The sequence below is a fragment of the Nannobrachium achirus genome (assembly GCF_963921795.1).
Source record: "Nannobrachium achirus genome assembly, chromosome: 2".
Lineage (NCBI taxonomy): Eukaryota > Metazoa > Chordata > Actinopteri > Myctophiformes > Myctophidae > Nannobrachium > Nannobrachium achirus.
Window position 1 is genome coordinate 52,102,318 of NC_137811.1, and position 23,104 is coordinate 52,125,421.

The 23,104-nt window shown below is 44.4% G+C and overlaps 1 protein-coding gene across 1 annotated transcript in view; it reads right to left on the minus strand.

Moving 5' to 3' along the window:
* Window positions 1-23,104, minus strand: part of vps13b (vacuolar protein sorting 13 homolog B) — a 495,502-nt gene that overhangs the window by 73,519 nt on the left and 398,879 nt on the right. The window contains exons 42-46 of the mRNA XM_080748468.1: window positions 12,796-12,992; window positions 10,225-10,406; window positions 9,740-9,960; window positions 9,404-9,535; window positions 2,016-2,177 (exon numbers count right to left, since the gene is read on the minus strand). Coding sequence (XP_080604594.1) covers window positions 2,016-2,177; window positions 9,404-9,535; window positions 9,740-9,960; window positions 10,225-10,406; window positions 12,796-12,992 — 894 coding nt within the window. The remainder of the gene's footprint in view (window positions 1-2,015; window positions 2,178-9,403; window positions 9,536-9,739; window positions 9,961-10,224; window positions 10,407-12,795; window positions 12,993-23,104) is intronic.

The following is a 23,104-nucleotide window of genomic DNA, read 5'->3' on the forward strand; positions in this document are numbered from 1 at the left end:
ATCACCTCTTCGTCTGGGAGTGTGTCTGCGTGTGTGAGTAAGTGTGTGTGTGTCAGGAAGAGATCGAGTGTGTGTATGTGTGTCCGAGAGTGAGGTAAGAGCACAGATTAACTGTGATCGATGATTAATACGACTTGACTTACTGACTTACTGTGAGCAATTATGGCCATGTCTTTTCTCAAGCTCCACTTTCTCACACTGGCTTCGGAACACGTGGGGGCCTTGAAACATGTGCTCACCAAACACACATATTCACACACATGCCACTGATCGCCAGCCCACCCTCCGCTCAACCCCAAAACCACGAAGGGTTAAATATAATCAATCTTCCTTAACAATGCTGTCAGGGCACTGTCAGAGAGCGCTGACAGAGACACACAGATAGTGGCTGGACACTGATGATGTTGTGTGTGTGTGTGTGTGTGTGTGTGTGTGTGTGTGTGTGTGTGTGTGTGTGTGTGTGTGTGTGTGTGTGTGTGTGTGTGTGTGTGTACAGTATACTGTATTTGCTCAGATTTTGTATGTACATGCATGTGTATACCATTGCTCTTCTGTGAGTGTTCGTGTGTGTGTGCGCATGCGCGTGTATGCGTGTGCGCGTGTTTACACATGCCATCCTGTTTGTGCATTTATGTATACTGTGTGTGCACGTGTACATTATGTGGTTGTTAGCTCTGTTTATGCAAGTGTGTGCTTTAATTTATTATGCATGTATGCATGCCTGTATGTGTATATAATAAATATGAGTTCAGGTTTTATTTTGTCTATGTATGTACTTTACATTATGTATGTGCATATGTGCGTGAGTGTGTGTGTGTGTGTGTGTGTGTGTGTGTGTGTGTGTGTGTGTGTGTGTGTGTGTGTGTGTGTGTGTGTGCGTGTGCGTGCGCGCAGGTGCGCGTGTGGTGTACATACGCACACATGATTGTGTATGACTATTCCATCTTAAACCAAAACCACAGGGCTGGGGGCCATCAGTAGTTTTGCAACTTCTAGGGTGTATTTGTCTGCGTGTGAGTAGGCTTGTTTGTGTGTGTCTGTGTCTGTGTGTGTGTATGTGTATGTGTATGTGTGCGTGCGTGTGTGCGTGCACGCGAGTACAGTATGCGTGTAGTATGTAAATGCGTGTGTGTGTGTGTGTGTAATGTGGAGATTTAAATGTAACGTGAAAGCGTCCTCCGTCATGCACTGGGATCAATTCACCTTTTATTTGCCGAGCTGCATATCCGGTACCACTTAAACCCTCTATAATTGATAAAACAGACCTGGAAATAACATACCTGATACAGTCTTTTTTACCACTCTCTACCAAATCTCTTTGTAAAAAAATAGCCGATCTACAATTGCGATGTGTTGTGAGCTTGTATATCTGCTATTCTTTGGGCAAATGTTCCGCCCCAGGATAATGGATGTCGAGGATATTTTGATTATCACGATAACATCGTAAATATTGCAATTTATTGCGTCACAACAATCGTGACATGAAATGTTGATATGGTCCCATTCATGCGTGCATGTGTGTGATGCAGGGATGTGCTGGCCATTGGTTCTGCCTTCGTTCCATTTTGGGGGCTGGGTGGCCACCAAAGTAAATCGTCACTGTCAGGCAGAAACCTCGTATCTCCAAGTTTCAAATGTGTAGATTTCTTACGCAAAGCAAAGCCCTGTTTCATCATACAAGGCCGTCGCACAAAAGTAGTGAAAACAGCAGATCTACAAGCACACAACGCCTCGCGGTGCAAGGCGTTGTGTGCTTGTAGATCGGCTGTTTTCACTAGTTTAAATCATTTTTTAAATGATAAATACAAAATAAACGGTTTTCACCCGACAACAACGAAATATAACTCATGTAATTGGCCCAATGGCTCTGAAATGGCAAATCTATGAGTAGCAACAGCGCTATAGAGAGAGATCTCTCTATAGCGCGCAATGAGGGCCTCTCAAACTCTTTTTCCGGGGCTGAATCAGGGGCCCAGCATGTCCCTGGTGTGATGTGTGCGTGCGTACAGGCGTACCTGCGGGGACTTGTGGGATCTCCAGCTGTACTGGTGGCTGTGGAGACTGGCCAGCAGCACGTTCTCATCCGTGTCCACCTGGCCGAAGCGCAGCGTCTCGTGGGTGTCGTTACAGATCACATAGTGGCTGAACAGCATGTCCTCAGCTTCATGGTTTCCGTTCTAACACACAAGACAAGGGGACAGATGGGACAGGAGCTTTATCATAGCCCGTTTAGGCCTGAAAAATACCTAAAAATGTCTTCTAAATCCTGGCGGTTTTCTGAAAAACGTGTGTTTCTATGCTCAAACCTTTTAATGTCAAGAACACACACACACACACACACACACACACACACACACACACACACACACACACACACACACACACTCATACTCTCTCTGTGTGTGTGTGTGTGTGTGTGTGTGTGTGTGTGTGTGTGTGTGTGTGTGTGTGTGTGTGTGTGTGTGTGTGTGTGTGTGTGTGTGTGTTCTTATCTTAGGGGCTCCCGCTGGGGGGAAACCCTGCTGTGCACATGTGCGTTTGTCAGTGCTATTATGTGCAATTCATATCTAATAAGTGCGGCTCTTTGTGGGCAGCAGTCACATCCGTGGGAGGGCAGGATGAGTGACATCATCCCAACCTCAACTGTGGTTTTTGGGTGTGAATCATATCAAAGCCTGACATCCGTCCAGGTTGGAGCAGCTCTGGCAAGGCTACAGGGCCAAATCGATCCCCCGGTTCCATGCAAAAATACTTTGAGGAGGCCTGTCTTCTGAGTGAGCAGACCCTGGACTCTTTCAAATCAACTCCGATTACAGTTACATCTATTTCTCAAGCGGCTTAATGTTTTCCTCGTTCAGTGATAAACGGGCCTGAAAATGTCAAACCTCAAAGGTTCAAATTCTATACGCACATGTACTGTAGTTGTATGTGCACACGCACGTGTGTGTGTGTGTGTGTGTGTCACAGTGTGTGTGTGTGTCACAGTGTGTGTGTGTGTGTGTGTGTGTGTGTGTGTGTGTGTGTGTGTGTGTGTGTGTGTGTGTGTGTGTGTGTGTGTGTGTTTTGTTCAGTAATTCAGGTTCAGCTTGGGCTGAAAAAGCAAGCATTCCTGTTAGTGAGAGTCATGGATGTATTGTACAAGTGTGTGGTTTGTCAGGAGAGAACAGCATGGTGGAAGCTGGCCCATCTACAGCCACGGGCCACTGAGAGGGCTCCGCAGAAAAACGCGAGTCATGCAAGACCAACAAGAGGTGCTGTCCACCCATGCGTCACCTTGCATGCAAGGGGCGGCGAGGACATTGGCCTGGAAACATTGGCTTAGCAGGGAGAGGCCGGCACATCAAATCTTGCACATGCAAAAGTTAATGAGTGTTTGTGTGTGTGTGCGTGTGTGTACGCGTGCGTTTGTGTGTGCGCGTGTGCATATCGCTTCAGCTCCTTCCAGAGGTTCTTGGGCCCTGGTGGGATCTCTCCTCCGCACCCCTCCCTATCAGTATGCACTCATAACTGTGGTTCCAACAGCTTCTCAATAACGACTCGGCTATCCCAACAAAAGGCAACCAGGCCAGCTGTATACTTTTAAATAGCAGGAGGAGAGAGGCTGATGGTTAAAGGAGACTGGCAGTAAAAGCCCAGAGGTTAACTGCCAAGCACGTTTCGGGTCCCAGAGTTGTTGTTGGTATTGAAAACGGATGGGAAAGTTTGCACCATTAAAAGAGGTTTAGATGATAGATGGTGGAGAGAGGAGAGAGAGAGATACAGTAGGTAGAGAGAGAATGAGGAGTCACACTAGATGGGACAGCTGTGTCTGTGGGTTCAAGCGCATTTCCAGTTTTATAGTGGAATGCTATCTGTCGTGCGTTCAAATGCGACACTGCGATTTACTAACTTCCTGCTGCCATCTTTAATATGCCGCTGCTAAGCCCTCCCTTTGATGGTATCATCTTTCAGCTCCACTTCATTAGGCAACATGATACAGACATCAGAAAATCTTCCTCTAGTATTCATAATCACTCCCTGACTATCAGGGGCCTTTATGTGGGCAAATATTGAGACAGATATTTGGACAGTCAACACGACCTGCTTGTTAAAGAGCACGAGATGGCAGTTTCACCACTAAAGAGGGTCTCTATATCAGGAATCCAAATATCCATTTCTGTAATCCCCGTTCATATTACATTACCTTAGTTTTCACAGTCTTGCGAAGATATGTAAGACAGAGAGGCCCATATAAACGAAAAGGTACAGTAAAATGTCTGGAAAACAGACAGTAAATAACCATGCATAGTGAGAGACAAATGACACCCGGTCAGGAGATATACAACTCTTAAACAGGATCCTATGTCCACTTTCCAGGAGACGAGACGACAGGCAAGCCTGTAAAAAGGGCATTATGAAACAATAATCGGATCTTTAAACACCTATATTTCTTCATGTATCACCCCGGGCCACACATCTGCTACAACCAGGAACATGATATCTCTGTTACTGCCTTTCCAGGCGTGGAACAAAGCAGAATCATTCAAACATGGCGAGGAAAGAAGAAAAGGAGAGGAAATTCCTGTTGTCTCAATTGTACATGCGATGGCCTCTGTGTGTTCTGTGAGAAAGAGGAGTGTATAAATACTACTGTGCTTTCGTGTGGCTTTCTTCTGAAGCCACTTCCCTGGGGTTAGGGGCTCTGGGGTAGCAAAGATTGGAGCTGGGTCTGGGGACTGAGGTTTGGTAATGGAGGCTTGGGGCCTGAGGTTAGGGTGGTTGGGGGCTGAGGCTGGGGCTGTAGAGTGCAAGGGTAAGGGGCTGAATTATACTGAAGGATAACGTTTTTTATTTTTATCTTTTTTACACCAAATCCTCCTGGTTTTAGGTCAGGCACAGAAGCAAAATGGATAGAAATGGTATTTAAATTATTGAGGGATTGTTCATTGTTTGGCTACCTATGACACTAACAATGTTTGCAAAGTAGAACTTTCAGAGAGGCTGAAGTAGTGTTATCAAAAGCAAAGTCACCATTGGGCTGTACTTTCTAGAGGCGGGTTGGTTATGTTGAATATATTAACTTCATAAAGGACATGGCCGTCATGCATGGTCTACACATGTAACAATGCCAATTTTCAGGACAATGTTATCAAAGTTCTAAGGCAATCATAGACATACACAATGAAATCACGATGATCAGGAACTGTCCTTTGTATTTGTGAAATTGTGTGGGTCTGGAACGGCCCCAGGAGATCTGGTTGTGGTGGTACAGTGTGACCAAGCCTGGGTTCTGGGGCTCTAATTGTGTGGTGGTCGAGGAATCTTCTCCTGGCTTTTATGAAGCCCAACATGGTTGAACACTGGCCCTGGAACACCACATCACAACAGGCCTGCCTGCCAGCCTTGACACCAGGAAACATGAAAATCACTGCAACAATTACACACGTTAGGACATAACATCATGCTGCGGAAGGACATCGCCTGTTTGCATTCCCAACTGACCCTAATCACGGTTTCAATCAAGATAAACCTTTTTTTGCTTTTGAAACTTAAAGGATGCATACTGTATGTACTTATCGTGCCTGTGTGTGTGTGTGTGTGTGTGTGTGTGTGTGTGTGTGTGTGTGTGTGTGCGTGCGTGCACGCACGTACATGCGTGCACGTCTGTGTGTGTGTACTGTAGAATCCAGGTCTCCATCCATCAGTGTGATACCTTTCAGATGAGTGGAGCAGACCTTCACATGTGCCCCCATGCTGCACTACACCACCACAGGCAGGCCATGCTTAATATCACGGATACAAGGTTTTCTTCCCACATACAAGGTTTACTTTCAGTGAAAACCCAAAAGGGGAAACAGAATGCTGGAATGTTCCGCCGGCGCCGCGTTCACAACTTCCTCTGAAGTGGGCCAACTGTTTAACAAGAGCGTTTCCTAATGGATCAGCCTTTTTTTGTACTTGACCTCTCCTTCTACGGCTCACTCAGGCACTATCATATCCACATGCAACTCATTCAGCTCATAATTATAGTGTGTTTTTTTCCCCCCTCCTGTTCTGTAGAGTCGTGAAGGCTGGAGGTAGTTAGAAGGTTCTATATACCAGTTACAAGGCTGCTGCTGTTTAGGCTAAATCAAGCCAATTCAGAGGCTCAATCAATTTATGGGCAGAACCCAGCCCATGCCGACTGCATGAGGTCTAACAAACAAGGGTTTGTATTTGTGTGTGTATGTCAGAATTGTTTGTGTGTGAAGAGTGGTGGTGTGAACTGCTCTGAATCTACTCAGTGTGTGTGTGTGTGTGTGTGTGTGTGTGTGTGTGTGTGTGTGCGTGCGTGTGCATGTGCGTGCGTGCGTGCGTGTGTGTGTGTGTGTGTGCACGCATGTGTGTGTTATGTGTGTGTGTATTCCTCCCAATTGATTGTCTGACTACGGTAAATCCGATGCAGAATGACGAGTCATAGCTGAAGGCAATTTATGCCATAGAAAGAACCTCAAAAGTCAGCCAATAAATAACAAGAAAAGCAGTGGCCGCACAGTTCTCAACCCGTCACTGACCTATTGTAAGTAGCTATGCGTGGCATGTTTTGTAATACCTGCCATGGATACCAACATGTCCAGAACACTCTGGTAACACTGGAATGTGACCTTTCAATATAGCACCGCCAATCCTCTCTAAAGTCTTATTTATGGACAATTTAAGCAGCTCAAATAGGGAACATTCACTGGCTATACTGTGCCACATGACGCAAGGGTGAAGGCAAGGGTCAAATGTGACCACTCATCAAATATGGTCTATTAGACGCCAAAAGAGCCTTTGATGAGTCAGTGATGCCACTCATTGAAAACAAAGGTATTATCCCACCAGCCAATACAATCATGTCATAACTCATTGTAGATTTTCAACACAGTTAAGTTAACCTCATTTAATTCCATTTTCCACAGGTAAAGCACAACAGCTGTTCCTAGAAAAACACAGTCTATTAATTTTCAGTCATCTGGCTGTGAGAGAGAGAGTGTGTGTGTGTGTGTGTGTGTGTGTGTGTGTGTGTGTGTGTGTGTGTGTGTGTGTGTGTGTGTGTGTGTGTGTGTGTGTGTGTGTGTGTGTGTGTGCGTGCGTGCGTGCACGTGTGTGCATGCGTGCGTGCGTGCGTGTGTGTGTGTGTGCTTGTGTGCGTGTATTTGAAATAATGTGTACCTCAAAACTCCAGAGGCTAGTTTATGAGTCAGCACAGTCACGGCTGAGTCAAATAGGGCTGGGATGTGGCACGCCAAGCCAGGGAGGCAAATGGTGTGTGTGTATGGGTAGTGTGTGTGTGTGTGTGTATGTATGCGTGCGTGCGTGCGTGCGTGCGTGCGTGTGTTTAACAGTCCAGGGGTTGGGGGGCCTGGGGCCAGATGAGGTCTTGGCAGGTGTCACCACTCAGGTTTTGCTGTGTTTTCATGGGCGTCACTTCACACACAAACATTCTGGCTACCAGAGGCAGTGCTGAGAGCTGGGAACCGAGAGATGACGAGTGCCATAGAGCTAGAGCCCCAAGAACAGACATACGGTAGCCTCTCGGCGGCACAGCACAGTACATTAAATTCTACAGTATTGTATATCTATGATCAGGCACCAAGGATGAGGTTTTGAAACATGTCCTAGATGTTGTGTATTTGTTTAGTAGAAATTACATCAGGATCTTCTTTCTGCACAGCCAGTAAATGCCCACATGAGCTACCCGTGATGACTGATTTATTGGGTAAAGAGTCGAGATCTTGTAAAGTCCAGGAATTGGATGCCTGCTTTGCTAGTGTACACTAATATCTATTAAAGCAGAACGAATACTTTTAACCCATTAACTCATCCTCAGCCAGAGTAAATACATTAAGACCATCCCGTCTCTGCGAGTTTCCGTTTTTATTACCTTCTCAAGTAGTCACAGAATATTTATCTCCAGTACGATCGATCCCCCGATTGTTGGTAAACGCGGAGGTTAATCTTGCAATCACATGATCCTTTGTAAATCAGGGTGATTGTGACTGCAATAGTTTTACACTAGATGAAGCTCTTCGCTAACATACTGTATGAAAAAACAAACACGTCCAATGACATCTTTGGCAGAGAATGAGTCGGATTCTATGAATGCCTTCTAAATAGCAGATGTACAAGCTCGCGAAGTGACGCACTCTGAGTGTGTAGATCTTCTATTTTTGAACAGCCAACACTACAATCTAAAGTGACACAAATGGACGGTTTTAATGGGTTAAAAAAATAAACACACTCTAAGGCTCTCACTAATATCCTTATACTGATCCTGGATCATTTGTATAACCTCTTTCACTGATTGATGATTTATTAAATTCTTCCTACTGATTTTAGAGGAAAAATGTGAGGAAAACAATAATTTACTCGTCACATTTCCATGGATTCTGTCCTGAGCATAATGGTTATGCGGTAGCTTAGCCTTATACAGTACAGTATGCAGTACCATACAGTATTCCACTGACCTTAATTTCCACTTGGCTTTAAATGTGGAACACATCACACTAAATAAGGGTTGTGATACTGATAATTGTGTCTGCTATTTGTGTTGTCTGCATGCATCATGCACACAAAAACTGAATTCAGGGTTTCCCTTGCATGTCAAAATCCATATAAAAAAATCCCACCTCAGTGCTTTTTTTAATGGCAGAAAGGAAAGTTTTAAACCCCAGGATGTCTTGCTAAATATACTATAACGTATATGTGTGCAGTACATGACTTCTGAATCCAGTCTTGTATTTTCTTTGCATAAGGCATCAAAATGTGCTGAAATTGCCTTATTCTTTCCCCTCATAAAGACTGATGTATGCTCCCAAAGAGTCTTCAGCTTCCCTGTCCATGAAAAACCGACCACACTGGCAGCAATTGCTAAAATGCAAGGGAGACACTGGAAGTTGTCTTTGCATGATCACTTTTAAGGGACTGACTTTCTTTCTCTCAGTAGAAACATGAGCCATAAGACATAAAACAAACCATTATTTAAGGACCACTGTTGTGATGGTCTAGATGGGTTTCAACAGACTATTGTTGCTAAGAGATGTGTGAAATCTCTCCATTATATGGGGCAAGTTGGTAGGCTCAAAGACTATTCAGATAAGAGAATTCGATTTTCCTTCTTTATTTTTGTAAACAAAAGTAAACCATCTGAGTTTCGTTTAGATCACATGACTTCTGGCTGCACACTGCTTCGTTTTTTTTTTGGGATCATTCACAGACAGCGGACAAGCGCCCTCTATGCTTCCATGTCCAAATAAGGAAATGATGAACAAGTTCATCATAGGCGTTCAAAGAGTGTCAATTTGTTAGACAATACTGCTCCGCATGTCTACAATTTGTTGTTTACAGCCTAAAAACATCTTTATCCAATGTGATAATGAAGTGTCTGGGCCTGGTCTCTCACCTGCTGCCAGCTGAGCAGGGCAGTGTCCAATGTGTGGATGGCATACTGGCTGATGTTGAGGAACACGGGGTCCACAAACACGTTCCCGTCCAACTGGGAACTCTGGGGGGATAGAGTGGCAGTGACCTGGCCCTTGGACACACAGGACAAGAAGAGGCCATTACATTCATTTGGTTGAAATTTATAGTGCATTTATTTTCACTTTATATATAATGAAACATCATGCTTTAATCGATATCATAATAAGGATAACAACCATGACTTCTGAAGAGAAATATTTGGATCAATATACGTAACAGTAGCTGTATAGGCCAGCATGTGTCACTACAGTCCCACCTGTAGTACAAAAGGTTGCAGGAAATGGAGGAGTGTTAGATTTCGGTACTCCAGAAGCTTGCATTCCAGTTGCGTAGAGAAGTGGAACTCCTGACAGAGACTGTCTCTATTGTTCCACTGGCGTAGGAACACCCGCGGGTCCTGGGTACCAACCACCATAAACTCCTGCTCCTGAGGTAGCTTCCTGTCAGGCAGGAAGGGGCGAAGGCGCTGAGATGGAACTGAAGGAGCGAAAGACAGCATTCATGTCAACATTGACACATTCACGATGCAAAACATCTGACCATAAAAGACTGTTACAATGTGTTTTCCTCATCAATATGATGATTTATCGTCGAGTAGGTCTGAGCCCATTCTATTGCTAAAAGGAAGATAGTGCTTTGTTCCATTTCCTCCGTGCCTTGTGCCAATGCAGTAACGTTACAGTACATCTGGCACCACTGTCTATGAGGTCCATCATTCTGGCTGCTGGATATGTCTCCTACCTGTGCCTAGTTGCTCCAGGTGGTGGCAGAGATGCAGCTCCAGCTGGGCCAGCTGCAGTGAAACTCCTAGGGAGGGGACAAACCAGGGGGCAAAGCACGAGTCCACACGGGTACATGCTGCCAACGCCGTGGGAGACACCAGCTGGTCACAGGGCAGCTGGGAGCCAGACTCACTGTCCGAACTGGTGAGCAATAGGAAGGAGATCAAGCGAGCAAATAAATGAATATTTAGAGGTTTTCTTTTTTTTCAGTGTGAGTGATAAAAGTGTAAAATACACAAAGCAAACTTGAAAAACAGTGAGTGGCAGGCTTTCACACTGGGGAAATCAAACAGACATTTAGTTTACATGGCAGGCATACTTCAGCGGAGATGAAAGGAGGACCAACACGATTCAGCTTCTGAGGGCCTTCAGGGTAGAACGAGTAAACAGTTATTGACTTTGTGTTGTCTGTTAGATGGTGGGGGGGGGGATGACAGCCACAACCATTCTCCTCACCAATTCAAATAGCCTGATTCATATTAGGGGCCGAATGCTCCTACAGTATTACTTGTTCAGTGCTTCAATACTGCGTGAATTACTCTATAACAGGGGTCTTCAAGGGGGTCCGGTACCACAGGGGGGCTGCCAAATCCTTGTGGGATATAGGATAATTATTTTAAATGCTTGAATAACTTGAACCCTCGCATCCCTATACTCTTGAGGACAACTTTAGCCAAAAATAGCAGACCTACAAGCTCTCAACGCCTCGCGCTGTGAGGCGTTGAGAGCTTGTAGATCAGCTATTTTTGTCAAATAGGTCTGGTGTAGAGGTAGAAAAGAGCAGACCAAGTACAAAGTGAAAGGTCAAGTTTACTAATGATCAACAATTTAAGATTTTAAGTGGTTCAGTGTCAAACAAGTCTATGAATCTACAGTATCTATGAAATCAATAAGAATCTCGATCACACATTTATACAATATGAAGAGGGGGTCCCTACGTCATCTCTCTCTCTCTCTGCTAAGGGGTCCTTGGCCTGAAAACGTTGAAGACCCCTGCTCTATAAAAATCTACAGCTAAAACAATGTTATGATTTTTAAAACAGACATGGGACAGAAAGAGCTGGCGGCGTTCAGAATGACCTCCCATACCAAGCGGAGCTATGAGTCTAGGTAGGCTGTTACTGTTGTGGGTTGCCAGGAGACCCACTCCATGGACATTAATTGCACGTCATGGCTGATGATGGCGAATGGAAGGTAATTGAAGTGAATGACCATTTGCTCTGTAATTTGCTGCTACCATGATCCACCATAAAAACTCCAGGAGGAAACGTTCAAGACCCCCAAAAAACGCTGGTGCAGCAGAGCGCTCCTTAAAAAGATAAGCATCATATGTTGACAATTTTCATTACTTCCAGTTGGCAGGGCGGCCAAGTTATTTTTTCTGGTGGAAACTGAAGCAAGGCAGATGAAACGAGGGAGTAAGGGAAGGGAATCAATTTTGATCAAAAAGGACAAATAATTTAAACATAAAGGAAATGTAGTGTTTGGAGTATGATTATAATGAAACGCAGATGTATATTTTGCTTTACACTGGATCTGGTACTGTAGGGGCTTTTTTCTTTCTTTTTTTTTTTTTAGTTTTTCTCTGCATGTTTTCTTATTCCTCCCATTCTGCTCCTCTGGAGCTCTTTAAGCCACACAGAATGTGGGCTTGGCAATTCGCTTCTACTAAAAAGTTCCTTAAACCCAGTGGAGGAAGCAAGGGAGTGAGGAGAGAGAGAGAAAGAGACACTGTGAGACAAGGGAGGCACAGGAGAACAAGTGTGAAGCAGGGAGAGGAGATGTTGAGCCATGACAGATACAGAGATAAGGAAACAGTGGGCGGTGGGAGCAGATTTTTACATGATTGTACAACGCTTAACAAAGAATTACTGATCTAGTTGAAAATCAGATATTCTTTTCAGCAAGCAATACAGCCATCATACAACAACGATGAATTAGCCATAAGAAAGCACTCTGTCTTTGAGGTGTTACAGTACTTGGAAGGCCGGCTCCAACCCAACCCAAATCAGCCCAACCCAGGAACGTATGAGCCACACCAAAAGGAGGTTTCTTTCCCGTGAGCTGCTACCCCCCCCCCCCCCCCCCCCTTCACTCCCCTCCCCTCCCCGATTAGATACACTCAAGGTAAGCAGGAAGGAATCCGGATGGGCCCTGACAGGCACTTGGTGTGCTGGGAAATCTCATTAGGCTGATCTGAACGCCTTCCAAGCCCGCTCCCTGCTCCTGCACACCAGATGTGGGGCGAGGGACGCACACTGCTAGCTTTTGTGCTCGTCGGCTGGGCGCTCTCCCTCTCTGCTTTGCCTCACACCGGACGGCACACACATGCACACACGCACGCACACATACAGTATGTCCGTATGCATGTGCACTTATTTGGAAGCGCACACACACACACACACACACACACACACACACACACACACACACACACACACACACACACACACACACACACACACACACACACACACACACACACACACACACACACACACACACACACACACACCTTCTTTTATCTTACCTCTGCTCATCTCCTCCATCTCCGTTATTATTCAGTACAATCCTCCAGAGGTCGGAGGCCAGCAGCTCCTTCTGCTGGTGGCTGAGGTTGAGGCTGGGCAGCTGGAGCTGGCAGGCACTGCTCTCTGAGAGGCTGAACTCCCGGTAGGGGACAAAGGCTTGCTGGAGCTCATCCCAGTACTCCAGGCTACATGGTACCTGGAGGGAGAGGAGAAATTGGCATGCGAACTGTAAAACAGTACCCTAAAACAGTGTTTCTCAAACCTTTATATTTCAAGGTCTCCCCTTAACTCTGACAGTGTCCAAATGTACACTGTTAGAGTTACAGACTTGTATGGGTCAATTTAGACCCCCATAAAGGAACCCACAGAGTCCCTGGAATCCACTTTGAGAACCACTGCCCTAAAACATGTTTATTTCTCTTTATGTCTTTCCAACAACAACTGTTAGCAGTGATGGGGTAAGAACAGGAATAGAAGCCTTGTTGGAGGTATTCCCAGTGCTCCACACTAAGAGGCATCTGGAATTTTAGAAACAGCACATACCGGTAATATTCAAACCTACATTTATATGTACCTTTTTACACACTAGGTAGGTATGTGTTTTTGTGTGTGTGTGTGTGTGTGTGTGTGTGTGTGTGTATATATATATATATATATATATATATATATATATATATATACAGTATATATATATATATATACACAAGCAATGAGGAAATTCCTGTTGCCGTTTGTATGCAACCCTAACTCTCAGATAAAACTTCTAAGCTTATTTATATTTTATTTATTTACAGTATACTTATTTTATTATTGCAGTTTGTTTCTCAATCTTTTCATTTTGATAAAAAAAAAGGCAGGGCTTGCTGCGTCGCACCTATTCTGGGATCAGTAGCATTTTGAGGTGTCTGATCCGGTTGAGAGCGGAAAGAACCACGTCATGTTGTAGTCATCAGGCGGACTACAGGTTTGCCAGAATCACCAAACCGGAACCAGAATCCAAAACGTTTAAAATGTTATAAAATTATAATAATAGTTTTGTTTCTTTTAGCATAATAATCGTTTGGTATGTTCATCTTTTATTCTAACTCGTGGCGTGACCAGCGAGAATAAACAAATTGATTCGCATTACTATGAAAATAACGTTATGTCATGTTGTAGCAGTCAACAGGCGGTCGGAATCAGCAAACCGGAATCAGCTTTTTTTTTCAGTCTTCTCTCTGGTTTAGGACACGCATCACAGACCGGATCACACAGGCCACTTTATAACGAATACCAGGCTTTCCTCCGAGGTGGAAAGTCTCGCACCAGGTTACGTCGCACCAGAAAGGCCAGTGTTAGGCTTAGCGCCAAAGATGGCTGATTAATGGTAATAACCACATCGTAAGCCTGACTTGTTTCAAAAATGTTTGACCATTATAAAAGGTTATATAAGCTATAAAGGTTTTTTTATGTTTTTATGTGAAGTAATGGACTGTAGCACTGACTGTACCCAAGACGAATTTCCTCTCAGGGACAACTTTATCCATACACCTTAGCCTCAATAACTGTATATGAGGTTAAACACACTTTAAAATGTCAAACAATGTGTGGGGGGAAAACAATCTTATGTGGTATAGTTTGGCATTCTCATAAACTATAAAAAATGTTTTAGATAGTATACAGTACAGTAATCTGACAGGGAATGGGGAAAGAGAGAAGGGGAGTAACATGCAGCAAAGGTCGTCGTGGTTCAGGACTCCGCGACACGCTGGCAGGCTACATCAGCAGCCTAGGTATCCAGACCACTAAGGCAGCCATTCGGGCCTAAATATGCTTTATAATTGTTGGAAATCATTGTTTGAACAGGAACATTCAATATTCATGAAGGTGAGACGTTTTGTGATGTCAGGAGTATAATGAGAAAAGTATAATGTTCTTTTATAGGTCAATATTGTACCAAGTACAGTCAATACAGTACAGTATGTACAACAAGCAACGTCCTCCGCTCATGATGTCATCCCAGTGAAATTCCATTCTGCTACATGTACAGTCACCTTTTCAGAACTTCTCATTTTAATTCATTGCATTAATTAATGAACGGATCTCTGATCCGAATTTTCCAAATAGGCCTCACGTGGCACTATAATGGGCTGCATTACGTAAATACCCTGGATTTCTTGGATCATGACACAACTTCAAAATAACTTTTTGCAACTACTCAAAATGTTGTCCAAACATCACACAAATCGGTGCACATGATCTCTGGAGTCATGTGATCGAGATGCGTTTTTCATATTCCAATCCGATTGGTTATGACTGACTTATATAGTTTGCTATGGCAATTTTGGTCAGTCAGTCTGTCCTTCAACGCTTTGATACTGCAAAGGCTACAGGTTGGATTGCTATCGATTAAGCTGTGCATCTTCAAGCCCCAAGAGAATTAAACCTACTGATTTTGGTGACCCCCTGGCTTTTCCTCTAGCACCAGCCTTAGGCCACAATTTTCACTTGCACACAAAGCATCTCAAAATGTAATGGGCAGATTACCATGAAAGTGCATTCATGCTCCCTGGAGGATTCCAGAGACACCCTCGGGACAAAATGTCAAATGTTATTGAGCGGTGGTCACACCGTCTCCATAGCGTGGCCGTGTGTGTATCCGTCTATGTATGTGGGTCCGTATGTAGCCTAAGTACCCCTGGTGACCAGAGAGGTGCTGTTGAGTCTAGTCTGCCCTGAGCATCAACTGCAATACCAGTGGTGGCCTGAGTGACATGGATGGATGGATGGCTCTCTCTCTCACACGCAAGCAAGCCCCCCCCCCCCCATATATATATTTTTTTTTATTATTATTATTTATTTTTTATTTTTTTTTAATATTTTTTATTATAATTATAATTATTATTATATATTTGTTTTGCTGTTGCGCAGCCTCCACGACCACCGCTCAGTTCACATGGGTGTGATTTTTTTTTTTTCATGCATGCCTATATTTCCAACTCTGCTCATAAAACACGTGTTACCATGTGCTGCATGCATTAGCAGGGAGGGATGTCAAGAACCATGACTATCTTAGCCCTCCTTACCATACAGCCAGCTACGATCTGCTGACATCCATTAAAACAAAGACGGTAATGATCACCGCTAATTGCTCTCTTTCTGTTTGGCTCCATTCTTTTCTCCCAGATTTTGGAAAGGAAAGCCTTCTGGGCGGAACCCACCTCCTGTTAAGAACTGTTAGGTTCTTACCAAGGGAGAGTGAGGGATGATCCTGTTAATTTAGTGAGATCAGCCCTCCTTTATCTTCCTGACAGCCAGATGCTGTACAGTAGATAGTTCTTGTACTTCAGTTGGCTGCAGCCCCTGATACTCATCATCACAAGCACCAGAATGACTGTGAGGCTTTGTGGCCATTCAAAAGGAAACTATTCCATTTCACCACAATGTTTCACAACCTGCTGCTCTTTGGGTCTGACAGCAGATCGAAGTCTCTGAGTACTTTCATAAATTTGACCAAAGTGCTGGGTGACCAGTGACCACCCATGTGCTTTAATATGAGTCTTTATGCAGTTACCCAGGGAGCTCAATCTGTTTAAATGTTCTCACTACCGCAATAGTTAGAGACACTAACAAGGCACTAGTCCTGCAGTGCACTACTATCTGACTGATTTGAAACAATAAATGAATATTCTATTGTTGACGTGTTGGGTCAGGTTTGTAATATATCCTCAGGTCACAGACAATTCCTTTATCTTCAAGTTATCCCTAACTTGATACAAGTTAGAACAAAACAAATGTTATTGGAGAGTACTCTGTCCTCTAGATGCCATATCAACTAGATATCTGAGGATTTCTGTTGTCTGTGCAGATTTCTCTATGTGAGGTTTATGTATACCCTTTCATACTAACGTATCTCATGAGGATTCATCACTACAAGCAAACTCTTTGCTCCAACAAACCAAACAGCCTCTTATTGTATTTTGTAGCATATTGGCTCCAGTTAACCTACTCATCAGTTTGGCACTAAAGGATATTGCACTAATGTATCCCTCAGGTGCTCATCTCTTCAACCTAAGGTTCCACTCCAACCAAACAGATAGCAAACATCCCCCTATTACTCATCAGCAGCAGGATTACTGTAAGGCTCTATTATTGTACAGCAGGTACTACCTCAGCCATGTGTATCCCCCAGTTAGTCATCCAGTTTTAAACTACTGCAGTGGTCTGCTACTCATCAACTGCTCGGATGCTTCCCTGACTCTTTCTAGACATGGGGAATCCCTCTTTTACAACAGGAATGCGAGCGTCTTTTTATAGTGTCTGCGCTACGCGCAACTTTAGAGCTTTATACATTTCAGACAAAACCGAATCTTACATTTTTTGTCTAGCCTGAAAAACTACAATGGTTCCACAACAGACCACCAACACAGCCCGAGGACACCTCATCTCCATAACGACATGTATGACCGCAGCATAACTTAACCCGGGGAAACTTTACACTGCAAGTCGGCCGTTAAAAGGCTTGATATACTTCGTTGCACACGGTGTTGCGCACCACAAATAGCAGCTCTACAAGCGAACAACGCATCACAGCGCAGCGCATTGTGAGCTTATAGATCAGCTAGTTTCAGTGGCGTGGCACTAGCCCACAACTAAGTGCAAATCACCCTGAAGGGTCCTGTAGCTCATTCTCACACTGAATAATGATCACCCTATGCAATTCTTGTTCCCACATTATGTGATGAGTGGTATTGCGTCTTTCACTCTTCTCACATTGTATGTTGGTATTTAGCATAAATGTGTCTGGCCCTGCTGTGTGAATTAAAGCAGGGTCTCGGGTTCCAATGGCCACCTGTGGTAGAGCTACTGACTGATTAGTAGTGGCAGAGAGCTCTCAGCATACCTGAACGCTGCCAGGCAGTCAGACACATGCTTGTGTGTGTGTGTGTGTGTGTGTGGGGGGGGGGGGGGGGTAGGACAAATTCTCATTTTACTATTGGAGTTATACAGTATGACTTCCTGAACAAGGGCCAAACTGGTGGACCTGTCAACAGGGCCGTTGAGGTGTTTCTCTAGGCGTGTGCGCGTACGGACAGTACGCGTGCATATGCATGCACGCATGCATGTGTTCATCCTCAGCTTAGAAAGATAGTAAATGAGGTAACCGTAGCTTACACCATGCACAAAATGCCACACGGATTTTCCTGGAAGCGACCTCCCATAATCATGCCTGACAGAGTTGTGCACCCGTTAGTTACCCCAACGCTCAGCCACCAAATCCCCACAGAGGATTCCTCAAATTATGTTATTGAACACCCACGGTGTTTTCATTTCTGCTGTGATATTCTATACACATGACGGCATACAGAGATGAATATGTAAGGTACAAATATATGGTGGTAGAGAGAATATATTTGTATGGCTGCATTTACTTGATTCTCCTGGCTCGGGCCTTGTTGGGGAGTGAGGGGCAGATAGAAACAATAAACACACAAAGAGAGAGAGGTGGACCGAGAACGAAGGGGGTGGGGGAATAAATTCAGCTTAAGTTGGCCATGTTGAGTAAGAGGCACCTGAGTAAGACATGCCTGACGGCATGCATGTGTGTCTGGACAGAGTCATTTTCCACTGCCTGATTGCATGTGTACCTTATCTGATAAACAACATGAAGCCCATGAATAGCTGACATGCCACTGGCTGGATGGCTCCAATCTGTGTTTTCCTCCAGTTCTTTCAGTAGGCCTGGCAGCTAGACCCCAGGGCAAACTGGCAGCTCAAAGTTTATCTTCATTTTCCAGTAACGTTTCCATTTTGAAGGTGCTCAAATGCCAGGAAAGTTAAATCACACAACCCCAGTAGTGCAAAAATTCTAAACTATTTATGAATATATTTATTTCCAAGGCCGCTGGCAGCAGCGAGTATTTAAAGATCTGATTTCCCTCCCTGTCACTGTCACCATTAACTGCCAAACCTTAGTCAGTGCTACCCTTAAGATCAATTACCTTTGAAGCATCTAGTCTGGCACAATGGAACCAATCACATTGTTCCAGGCAGACTGAGGTGAATACTCAAAGCTAATGAAAGGATTTCAGTACATAACTGACACTGGTGTGATCATAGCTTAAGTTCAAATATGACCCTGCAACTGAAGACTCCCACAGCTCACTCTGGGTCAGTGGACTCTGACGTCCACTGCTTTGTCGCTACTTTCATTAACAACATCAACAGCACCATTAAGTCTTCTGTTATTCCACTGATGCCTATATGTCTGACAGTTCCACTGCTAGCTACTTCTTATCAGCCAACAGACAAATTGAATTGACATCAGCCTGAGCAAATGTTTATTCAGGAGATGTAATGAAAATTGTTCAGAAAATGACTCTGGATATGGTGTCTCAGGTGGGCCAATATATGTTAGAATTAATCAGTGTGGAAAATCAAGAATGAGCCCGGCCTGAGATCTTTGCACTCAATGTTTCTTTTTGTATTCCTCTGTAATGCAAAATGTTTAAAAGGGGTCTGAAGGTTTGGTGGATGAGGTGTAAAAACTCCTCAACATCAAATTAACCACATGGACAGTTTTATTTTCACAGTGTATTAGCTGTGACTAATGCAGCCCTGCTTGAGTGCAGTCCCACTAAAATAATAGTTATCTTGGCCAAACCATACTCTTTCTAGTCCCCAACATTCATTTGAAGTGAAAAGCTTTGCTAACTCACACAGTTTTTTAAATCCCCCCAAAGGTTGCATATTTTCACTAATGAGGCAGAGAATTAGTACGTATCAATAAAAGCAGGTGTGTTGAGGATGTGAAGTAGAGAGGGCGATTTAAGGAACGAGGCAAGAAGACGATGGACCCACGTTCCTCATAATAACAACAATGACAGAACCTTAACAGCTGCAACAGCGCTTATGACTTGAGACTGCAGGGTCATCTGAGGCCATAGAGCTTTTATAATGTGGATCCCAGGCCAATGGAACCATGATGGCAGAGCAGAACCCCTGCTGGGCCATGAGTGGGCGTCACACGCTTCCCAGTAAGACAGGGATGGGGAGGGGGGGGGGCTGGTAGAGGGTGTGAGATGTATGCACACGGGAGTGATTTGGAGTGACTGGCTGAAAGAGTGAGTAGGTGATAAAATTTATATATTTGGATGTCATAAGTAGCAACTATGGGCCTACAGCGCTCGGTCCTGTGCACGACAAACGTTGTGTGCATGTGTGTGTGTGCGCGTGTGCGTACCATTGGTTTGTTATGAACTGAGCCTGAACTATAGCTCTTGCTCTAAACACCAATATATCTCGTTCTTCCCATGAGCCGTGCTGAGGCTGAATCATAGCTCCTGTGTTTACTCCTCGTTTCTCAGGCTGCAGAACCCCACAGAGATCGTCAGCAACGAGGACACCTGCTTATGATTCAGAGAACAGGACCACACGGTGGAGAGAAGGTGAGAATGAGTCATCCTCCTCTCTCCTTTCTCCATCCATCCATCCCTCCCACCCTCCCTCTCCAGCGCCCCGATCCTTTTTCCTACTACCATCTCATCATCATTTTGCAGGTGGGGACCCCCTGAATGCTTATATACAGAGGGTGCTGTCCTTCCTCAAACCCAGGAAGTCCACCCCCCCCCGCCCCCCGCCTTGCCTCCTACTGTATGTAAAAACAGCACGGGCAACAATTGGTCTTTGAGTAATGGAAGGTGGTTTGAATTCCCCCTCCGAGATACTGGAACCAGTCGTGAAACCACAACTATTTAAATGCAGGAAATCTTGATTTTATAAAATGTTAATATGATCTGCTCTGGGGACAAGTGAGCGGCCCCGGCCCGGAGCAGGAAACCCACCCTCCTCCTCTCATTCTATTCTGGAGAGGAGTGGGGGGGGGGGGGGGGGGAGGAGAGAAAGGGAGGAGAGGAAGAAAGAGGGGAGGAGTAAGAAAAGTAAGTAAGTTAAGTGAAGAAAAAAAATCACACCTAGTGTGAAGTGAGCAGTGCTATTTATGAGTTAATTGTAAAAAAAAATTGCACATAAACTATAATCATATATTTTTTGCTACAACAGACCGTTATCTTTACTTGTTTTTTCTCGTTACCAATTCTAGTCCAGGGGTGCCGCAAGTATGTTGTTGGGCCGAAAGCCCAGTTTATTTTGAGTGTTCCTGCGCTTGCCATCCAGGCACAACGAAAAGGGGGACCCCTCTCAAATTATGGTAGTAAGTAAGATAGCCATGACAAAAAACTAAAACCAAAAATACACTGTTAAGTGAGCGGTGCTCACGATACACTATGGAATCTGTGGTTATATACTGTAAATGGTATGATCCTACTGTATATATATTCTGCACCTGTGCATGTTGCCACAGAATTCGTATGTGTACAATTGGTACATCCCATAATATACTTTGTGCATGTTTTCAGGGAGCCCATGCAGTTTCTTAACTCAATTAGTGCCGCCGACATGAAAGGGTTAATTGTTCAGCGTGCCGGTCGCTTTCTCCGTCTGCGGCCAGTCTCTTATTTTGAAGGCCGGAAGTAGATCGAGCTAACAATTTCTACTTGACGATGTTCAAGATTGACCCGGAACTAGTTCTGGTCCGAAACGTAAACAATGATAGAAGATGGATGCCTTTATGCTTGTGCTAGAGAATCCAATGCCATCCTTGGCATCAAAAGTGTTTTTTGGAGAAAATGGACTGTAAAGATGAGAAAGACTGTTGGTTTCTATGGGATGGGATCACTATTGTGTGCACGTGGATGCGCGATGATGATGAATCGGCGACTTCAAACGTGCCAGCGTTTTTCACTGGATGGTAGGTAGACAAGCCAGCTTGACTGTATATACTGTATATTTCGCGAGTCATCCCGCGATCGGCACTCTAGATAGGTTAAGGAACTTCATTTCTTGTATCATTAAGCATCCTGTGAAGCTTGGCCAATGTGGGCATACAAGCGTACAACAAACTACAACAAACGGACAAAGCCAGATGTTGGAGCTTAGCTCCTTCCAGGAGCACCGCTCTAGTGTCATAGAACCCCTTATTTGGGCATGACTGACACAGAACTCCATATTTGGGCATGGATGACATCATAGTGATGAAGTGAGTGTCAAGGAACAGCATCTTAAAACCGTGAACTACAAAGTAATATATTTAACATCTTCGCCTTTTCTACACTTAACTTATTGTTAATGAAAAGAGACTTTGGAATGTACCACTATTTTTCAATAATAAAACCTCTATATTTTCTGCAAACTGGTTTAACTCATACAGTGCCATCCGGCCACAAGGGGCGCTAGAGTGCCAGAAATGTATCCATAGACCTTCATTATAGCTTTCGTTGACCCTCCCCCAACTGGCTTGTGTTTTCACTCCAGTCAATGCTATGGAGGACGAGAGGAGGAAGCTAGCTGACACGTAGCCAAAATGCTAACCCATTTAGAAGCGCGATCTAAAGCTATTTCAGCCGCAAAAAACTTTCTCTTTGGGTCTGGGAACACAATCCGGAGAAAATCCTGTCTAAAGATGTGATTTATTATTGGAGTGGGCGGCGCGATGCGGCCGTTAGCGCGAATATGGCCCGTGGATGGCCGAGTCTAAGTCCCGGGCATGGATGGACGTCTAGACCGGGGCTTCGTTGAGGCCTCCGATAAAATAATTCATTTCATTAAAAAAGCCGAACATGCGCGCGTAGGACGAGCCAGGACCACCCACGACTCTACAAGCAGCTCAGGGTAAGTCAATTAATAAAAAAAAAAATTGTATTGGATTGAAATAAAGCCGAACATGTAGTACCCATTTAGCCCTAGACCACCCGTGGGTCCTAACATATTTGGGGGCTTTCGTCCTAACAGATAGTACTAAATATTAGCGGTAATATTTGGGTATTATAATTTTTTGATAACTCGGAGTTGGTCTAAAGCAAACAGTATTTTTTGTCAGAATAGTGTGAGTATTCTGAGGTTTCGCTGCCCAGTGTCTTTATTTGAGCTGAAAGGCTACTCTAAAGTAAAACTTTTGTCTTTGGCTAGACAATACAGGCTCGAAATTTGGGCGGGTGATCGGAAAGCAGAGTTACTGAAGGAAATAATTGAGCACCTTACTGAAAAAGGCCTTATAGAGATGTCTAATGGGGCAAATGTGACGGTTGAGGCCCAAGGCCTCGAACCTTCTTTAGTAGAAAACCCTAGGGGGAGGGAGGGGGTAAGTGACGGGCTGATGGACCGCGTCGAAGCTCCCCGGGGCTGAGTCAGATGAAAAATCGTCACAGGAGGAGCGGTTAGAACTGCTCGAGCAGGAGATTCGACGTTTGAGGACTCGGGTACTTCGTTACT